This window comes from Micrasema longulum, unplaced genomic scaffold (genome assembly GCF_059751315.1).
Source record: "Micrasema longulum isolate JH-2025_06_02 unplaced genomic scaffold, ASM5975131v1 h1tg000429l, whole genome shotgun sequence".
NCBI lineage: Eukaryota > Metazoa > Arthropoda > Insecta > Trichoptera > Brachycentridae > Micrasema > Micrasema longulum.
In genome coordinates this window covers 781,794-790,530 of record NW_028277629.1, presented here as the reverse complement: position 1 = coordinate 790,530, position 8,737 = coordinate 781,794, and the positions used below count along the sequence as shown (strand labels likewise).

The 8,737-nt window shown below is 33.7% G+C and overlaps 1 protein-coding gene across 2 annotated transcripts in view; it reads left to right on the top strand.

Annotated features, from left to right (window-relative positions):
* Positions 1 to 61: 61 nt before the first annotated feature.
* Crtc (CREB-regulated transcription coactivator) overlaps positions 62 to 8,737 on the top strand; it is a 91,273-nt gene continuing 82,597 nt past the window's right edge. For both annotated transcript variants that reach the window (XM_088226400.1, XM_088226401.1), the window contains exon 1: positions 62 to 202. In XM_088226400.1, the coding sequence (XP_088082526.1) occupies positions 89 to 202 (114 nt within the window). In that variant the 5' untranslated portion in view covers positions 62 to 88. The remainder of the gene's footprint in view (positions 203 to 8,737) is intronic.

Below are 8,737 nucleotides of genomic sequence, written 5' to 3'. Positions count from 1 at the left end.
ATAGCCGATACACCAGTCAATGCGCGTTTTGACTCCGTGAAAATAGAATGGTTTGATTTGATGCGAAAAGTGGATTTGACTAGCCATCATGGCGAATCCTAGAAAATTTAGTGAAAAAATAGCTTTACATCATCAAAAACAAGAAGAGGAAAAGCTCGCTTTCGAGGAGATTATGCGAGATGTGGCCGCAGTGACAAATAAGGTAAGCGAGTGCCTTTACCATCCGCCTGTGAAAGATCCGTCATCTGTCTAGCACGACGTAAACAACTTTTCCCACTGTTCATCCCAACAGCATAATATCGTACACTCATTATTAATTACGAGTTTATATGTCTATGTACGTTTCCTATTCTCTATCAGAACTAGTTGCGTTGCGGTATTTGTCGACAGTTCATTCATTATCGCTTTTATACAAGTAGTATGTTTGGGTTTCTGGGTGTACTGCAATTTTGACAAATGATATCTGTGATAACTCCAGTTTTTCCTCTATTAAAATAACCGCACGAGATAGAAATTGCATTCTGTTTACTTTGACGACGGCCTTGACCTCACCCGAGCTACCACACGTGAACTTCCTCGTTATTCCGACGAGTCCTTAGATTTTAAAGCGGTTGTTACATCAACACCTTTGTATTAAAAGCGGACAGTTCGTTACTCGTGAGCTTAACGCGCTTTTTTGTATTTAAACTTGTACAAGCGTTTTTATGTCGGTTATTAGTTTCAACACGACGACCGATCTGTTCGTAACGTTCGACAAATAGTCATTTTCATCGCGCGAACAAAATATTTAAGGTTAGAATTGTTGTTTTTGCGGGACCGCCGAATATTGTTTTTATCAGACGATATTTTTAATCTTACGGCGGTTTCAGATATCCGTCGATCTTCTTATTCACCCGGTCTCCCTTTTTCTATAATCAAGAGACGATTTCAACGGCTGAAATTGATTCATATTCGGATGCAATAAAATTAGTAAATACTTATAATCGAGCAATTTGTAATCAGCTAGATTGCTCAAACTCAACTTTTACTAAATGTAATTATGCTAACATTAATTCTAAGAATGATATTGAACAGTAGCAACCTGCAACCTGCATACATTATTATAATAATATAATATCAAGTGTCACTCGTAGGACTCGATATATGATTACTTTCAATTTACCCAGCAGTCGAGACTGAGTGCATAGTTCACCTTTTCTGTGAAGAATTTCGAGAGAATATGTAAATCATACTAATTTGTTTATTGAATATCTTTTTATGGTAATTTTATCAATATTTCATATTGTGACGATACAGAGAAATCAACGTTTTCTGTAATTACATTACAGGCGCTCGGACTGTTATGTTATATCATTATAAATATAAAATTATCCAAATATCAGGTAGGTGACTATGATAATGCATACATTTCTGCACATAGTGTTCATATTTGGTCCAAGATCATGCAGTTTATGTTGTTCTATACACTTTATTATTTGTTACAATTTTATTAAGTTTTCTCTAGGCATATTTTTTTCTCAAATTTATGTAATAATTAATATCAGTAGTGGGGTGGCATAATGGTGTACTCACCTGTCATTTTCTAAACTGTACAGACAAGCAAATAATTCCTTCTATCACATAGCTCAAAGTGTGAAAAGAACAGATGAACCCCACATTTTAATACTGACATTTTGAATGAAGCTCTAGAGAGATATATTCTTTTGTCATATGAAAAAGCTTCAGATTTTAGCATGTTTTAAACATAACTGTTTTAAAAAAGGTGACAGATATACCCTTTTGCCATCACTCTACCGACACATTTATAATAAATCTTTATTCGGGAGGGCCCAATGTGTCGCAGGCCACCCGCTGGCGCAACGCGGGTTTAAACTATGCAACTCGGTTATAAGCTTAGACTATACCCTGTCTGCGTAATCTATAAATGTAAAGGCACTACAATTAATGATATGAATTATAAACGTATTACCGTTGTTCGAGAAAATTTCATTTAGCCCAAAATAGCCAAAATATTGTTATTTATTATTATTTTATTTTGAGCGAGCTTCAATCTATTTTAACAAAAGTTAGTTTTCGCATTTAAAACTTTTCAATAACCAATCTATTTCATCGTTCAACTTATGGAGACCACACGTTGAAACCGGCTCTTGTGGCATTAACCCTATTGGTCGAGAAATGTTTCCTTAGATTTAGATTGGATCTGGTTTTCTCTCAAATCGGTGGTACAAATTTGGGCAGCTATAGTGACTGTCGAGTATCTCGTATGTCTATCAGGTCACCCCTTTCTCGCCATTCCTGCAGCGTTGTGAGACCGATAGTTTCCAGTCTCCGCATACGGAAGCTGTTTCAGGCTCGACGACAACTTTGTAGCTCGTCTTTGGACTCTTTTCAACAAGTTGGTATCCTTAATAAAATAGGAATTCCATATTTTATTAAGGATAAGGATTTTATAACACCATATATATAAATAAATGAGAATGCTATTTTTAATCAAGTAGATAGGTGAATTAGATTTTTTTTTATTTAAGTATGTGGCATTCCCATTTTAAATAATCTGTTATTGTTATTCATAGATAGGGTTGGAATTTTTGTGTTTTTAAAAAATATAACAAATGCATAATTATGTTGCACAATTTTTGCCAGCGCATAAATAGTCAATAATTATTTCTGTGCAATTTAAACAAAAATTTTATTAATAAAATTCACGTCAGTTATGGCTATTCGAAACTGTCAAGGATCGAACTCTTCGTTTTAAAGCTGATTTTATATAATTAAGTTGATTTATATTTCAAGCATTATATTCAAAAAATAAATTAACTTGCCAGATACGAATGATTTTTCGTATGTTAATATAAATCACTCCTTAGATGTTACTACAAAGTTATGTCGTCACTTTTGCTGACAATTGTCATTCTAATCAAGCTATGTTTTAAGGACTATAGCATTCTTTCCATAAACCCTACCCCTCCCGTACTCAGCCGCTTCCCTTGTCCACGCCGCGCTGGTAGTTTTTTTTTATAAATGTTCTTTTTAGGGGAGGGGTAGCGATTTTTGGAAGGGATGCTAGTTCTAGAAATGGAAGATTTTCTCCATTTTCAAATTACAAAAAAACACAAAATATGAGTTTTTCGAAAAAAAATAGTTAGGATTTAAAAAAAGTTCACCATGAGTAATGTTCCTCTGAATTTCCGCGGTCTAGCGCCGAAACACCGTGTTTGTGCTTGGATGAAATATTTCATTCCTATACGTACTGTAGCTCAATCACAAATAACTATCGACGTGCTAATAAGCGACGTGATAACAATTTCTCACCATGGTTGTTTATCGTATTCGCGATCACAATGGAACACCCGTGAACACCTAATATTAAATGTCAAAATATTTACGTTTCGCGACGTATAATCCTGCTGCGCAATCACATATTTGAATTTCACCGGTGTAAATATGGAAAATATTCCAAAACTGCTATTTTTATTGGTTATATATCGTGCTATTTATTGCATTTAGCCGGTGGTTGGCAAGCCAAATGTCAAGAAAAGCAGTCGCCGTCGTAATTGTAATTTAATTTTCACTTTTTTGTATCAGATACTCCTTACTAATTTCCAAATGCAATGTATTGTATTATTTTTTATAGTAAACGCCGATTTTTCGCCAATGAACTGTATTTATTTACGAGGAAAACAAAAAACAGACCGACAGGAGCGTTGACTTAGAGATTACACACGCGTTGACTTATGACTGCGATAACTTAAGCATGTTCATTATTTTGCATTGTGATCGCTCAAATGCTTAGCATGTTTTGAAGCACGTCGATAGTTGTCTGTGATTGAGCTACATGAGTGATGTTCCTCTGAAGTTCCGCGGTCTGGCCCCGAAACACCGTATTTATGCTTGGATGAAATATTTCATTCCCATGCGTACTGGTTTACTATAGAGAATGAATGTATAAAGGAAACTAGCGGCATCTATTGTGAAAAAGGGTTAAGTTTTTATAGACCTGAAATCTTTATATTGGATTGGTTTCCTAAATATGTCACGGCGGGATTTTTTTTAGTAGGAAAGGCTTTGTATGTAAAACATATTAGAAACTACCTTCGCGAATTAGAATCCCCACCCTCGTTTTCCAAGTATAATAATATATAACATTATAAAGTATTAAATTGGCAAACATATTTCCCCTTTAGTATATTGTGACATAAACAACATTAAATGAATCCACTCGTATTTTCCCGAAAATGTTCCAAATACACCCATAGCGTGTTCCTGAAAAATCTCTTTCAGCGGAATTTCTCTGTAATATAATTGAAAAATAAAAAGCAAGCTTGTTTCAGAAAGCACAGCACAAAGGTTGTACATAAATCGATTCGTGAACATTTAAACTATGTGAATTTAGCGAAGTTGATGATTTTTACATTTCCGTATTTTCAACGTTAAATTAATTTTGAATTAATTAATTAACCAGACATCAATTTATCAAATCGATGGGTAACTTGTAGAACTAATCATAAATCGCGTAAAAACATACATTTTTGGTTCTAATAATAATATTTTATGTCAATGTTTATATTCGCTCACCATACTTGAAGTCCTGGGTTCGATTCCTGGGTAGGTGGATATGAAATATTGATTTAACAGGTGGTTTCTCACTGCAGTATTACGTTGTTCTGTCCATTGACTGGAATCTGAAGCGTAATACTGATCACCTTATCGTCGTGTAGCAGATGATCAATATATATGTATTTGAGTCGGGTTGTGGTCCTGTGGCTAGTGTCTCGGACTCGCAGATCAAAGGTCCGTGGTTCGAATCCCACTCTACCCCAACTTGATTACCATATTCTAATAGTGAGTTATTTACAACTCGTTGAACATGGCCCTCAAAATGAAATGTTTGGGTAAATCATTAGATCGCAAATATTTCTTTAAAAAAAAAAAAAATTAAAAAATATATATATGGTTACATAAAATGATACATGTCTTTTTTTTCTATTACAATATACTTTAATATATTTAGTTATTCTTATAATTGTAACTTTCCAAAAAAGAGACTATAGTCCTTAAAATATAGCATGATTAGAATGACAGTTGTCAGAAAAACTGACGACATAACTTTGTAGTAACGTCTAGGGAGTGATTTATATTGACACACGAAAATTCATTCGTATTTGGTTTGTTAATTTATTTTTTAATACAATGTTTGACATATAAATCAACATAAATATATAAAATCAGCTTTAAAACTAAAATAAACCTAAATTATCATGAAAATAAAACTTTGTTACTAGTGTTACTATTTGAATTGTGTAACACTAATAACAAAGTTTTATTTTCATAATAATTTATAATGAAGTGTTACGAAGTGAATGCTGATTCATTAACAATACAAAATAAGCCTAATTATTAACGACGTTTTTACAAGATTACATCATTTTCAAAAACGTTAGAGATGGGACAAAATGATCAATGTAGATTGATTGAATAAAAAAATAATTCATTTGATGTTGTTTATGAAAAAAATATAAATGTCCTATTTTTGGTGAATAATTGTGTTCAACACACTATAATAGGCTTGTTTTTGCGTTTTTCATATCAATTTTCGGAAACAGAGTTTCATGATTGCATGAAATAACTGATAAAATCGATACGATCAGTGATCAGTAATTTCCCATCGCTAATAAAATTAGTTTGACAGCTGTCATTCTAATCAAGCTATATTTTGAGGACTATAGGATAAAGTTGATGCTGAAACAAACAAAAAATTTGACAGTACGTCAGCTGATATATTTTAATGTAATGTTTTTTGTTCACAAAATGATAAATAGTTATTCCTCAAAAGAGTTGACTAAAAGGGTTTTTTCTAATCAATGTGAACACGGATATGAAACTAGAGGCTGCCATTTTGTAAGAAGATGTCGATGATGTAACCTTGTAGAACGTCGTTAATAATTATGTTGAGTTTAGTTTTTTTTTAGTTTTAAAGCTGATCTTATATCAACAATATTTTGAGTTTGTCCAAATTTTTGTAGACAAGGACTGGATTCAACTCCCTGGGGAGCTGTTTATATTAACATATTACAACAGAGATGAAGAACATTTAAGATAAGGTAATATAGAAGTCCAGGCATCTACAGGGCTTATGACCTGTCAATGGCTGGTTTAAGTGGCCACTTTACACACTGAGTAACATTCACCATTCAACTGAGTTGAGGAAATGTGGATGTTCAAACATTACCTTCTTGTAAATGTTCTTAATCTCTGTTGTAATATGCTGATTTTATATATTAATGTTGATTTATGTGTCGAGCATTGTATTAAAAAAATAAATTAACACGCCAGATACGAATGATTTTTCGTGTGTCAATATAAATTACTCCTTTGACGTTACTACAAAGTTATGTCGTTGCTTTTTCTGACAAATGTCATTCTAATCAAGCTATATTTTAAGGACTATAGTGTATCCATTCTTTCTCAAAATTACCCTCATAGCCCTTTTCTGAAGAACAGTAAGTTTATTTTTATTGGTCCATCAAACAATTGAATTTTACTATTGGTTCTGTACGTTTCTCAAATGTAGAAATACATTTATTCTCTCGCCCTCGGCCTCCGATTATCCCGACTCGATCAAATGAACAGATTAATAACGACTTATCACCCTTAAGTGGGTGGAAATTAATTGTCGGAGTAATACGACATATTATGACATCGGAAGACTAGCGGCGATCGATGAGGTCCGCCAGCGCCAGCAAACTGTCTGATATATTACGTTCACGATGCGATTATATATTATATTTATTGTAATCATGTATTATACGGGTAATCATTATTTGAATAATAAATCACACACGCTCGACGCTATCGGGTCAGGTGAGCGGAAAACTGGTTCAACAGTTGCAACCTGACGAGGCACTATCGACTATCGAGTTCTGAGCCGATATCGTCACGTTTTGTATAGTATTTTAAATAAGCTCGCCTCCCGCATCACTTCACGGATGTGTTTATCCCGATAGTTTATATCGACATCTAACAACGCGATATTTTATTCAATAATTTTTATCCACGCCGACGAATACTTAAATTTATCACGTCACGTGGAAATGTTTTGAAAAAAAGGTTTTTTTTCGGAAAAGCGGAATATTTTTTTTTATTATTTGCATATAATATCGAGGCTTTACTGACAGAATGCATTAAGTCATTAAAATAAATTCCGAGATAATCGCATTTAAAGCTTTTTAATTCTTTCAACGCATTGTTTCTCCCGCAATTTTTTTGTATTTATTGGAAAAAATCTTGACAAAATAAGTATAAAATTACAAAATGGTTGGTCTCTAATAGAGTGAAAACTCGTGTTCAGAGAGGGAGTTCGTTTTACATTTTTTTATACATATTTATATTTAGTATCAATACATACATATTTTATTTACATTTTAATTTACTATCTAGAACAGATTCCTTAAAATTAGATATTATATTCTAAAATGTACACAATTTTCCATTGTATGGGAGTTCAGGCTAGGGTGGTTTTTTTAAATTTAGATATAAATGTTTGAACATTTAGTATTGATTTTAAGATTTCCTGAAGATTATTGAAGTTTTTTTTCCAACGTATAAATAATTATTTAAAGATGCAGTTGTATTGCATCTGTGTAAAGTTAAATTATTTGGAAATCTCGAGATTTGAGAATTTTGTAAATTAGTGGGTTTTTTCTTTGTAAGTTTGTATAATATATGCTTTTTTATAGATGCCATTAATTGAGGGGTATATCTAGTTCTTTAAAAAATAAATTTGAAGGGTAAGTTCTTGGTTTTGTAAAAATAATTTTAGCGATCGTTTTTTATTTTATTTTAATTTTTTTGAAGCTTCCTTATCGTCGTTTTCTTCCTTCACATCCAACTGGTGTAGGAGCTCGACAAGCTAATGTTCTACAAGGTTAAAGAAAGCTCTCACGTGATAGACTCCCGAGTAAATCTGTATTCTAGTTCGCTTGAGAGCTAGATTTGCTACTGTGGTCGACCGTCATATATGAAGATGCGCGGAAATAGGTACTCGTACGGAAGGGTGGTCCCTCCTTACACTAGCGACATCTCTAATCTATTAAATCTATAATATCTTTTGTATAAAAGGCGTACGAGTCAGGAAAATCGACACCGGCCGATTTATATCTAATTTCCGACGACTTATGGTAACTTTATACCCACTCCCAGCTTTTCTGTTGACAGTCTGATAAGACAGAGTGCCGGTGGTTGGTTGCAGGTGGCGGGGGGCGGAGGCCGGGGCCTGTGCCCAGCGCTGGGCCCCCTGCACGCGGGGTCCCTGCCCGACGTGTCGCTGCAAAGCCCGCCGGCCAAGGTCCGTTACGTAGCCACCCCTTACCTGCCCGAACCCTATACGCACCACAATCAATATCAAAATTCTTCTACGTACATTGGAACCTCGTTTTACACGGTTTCGAAATAACACCGTCCGAAAATTAATACATATTTCAAAAACAAATTAATTTAACAATGCGTAATAGTAATATACTATTTGTTATTGGAATGCCTTACATCGCTCTTTTACTTAGCGTATAATATATCGTCGGGTCAGTGCCAATGTCGCGAATGTGCAAAAACTTCATTTTAAGATATTGAGGTTTGAAGTTTAGAACTGGTGTTGTATTGTTACTAAACTAAACTAGCTTTGTATAGTTGAATATCTAATAAAAATCTACTAATTAAGAATACTTATTGAAAAATTTAATGA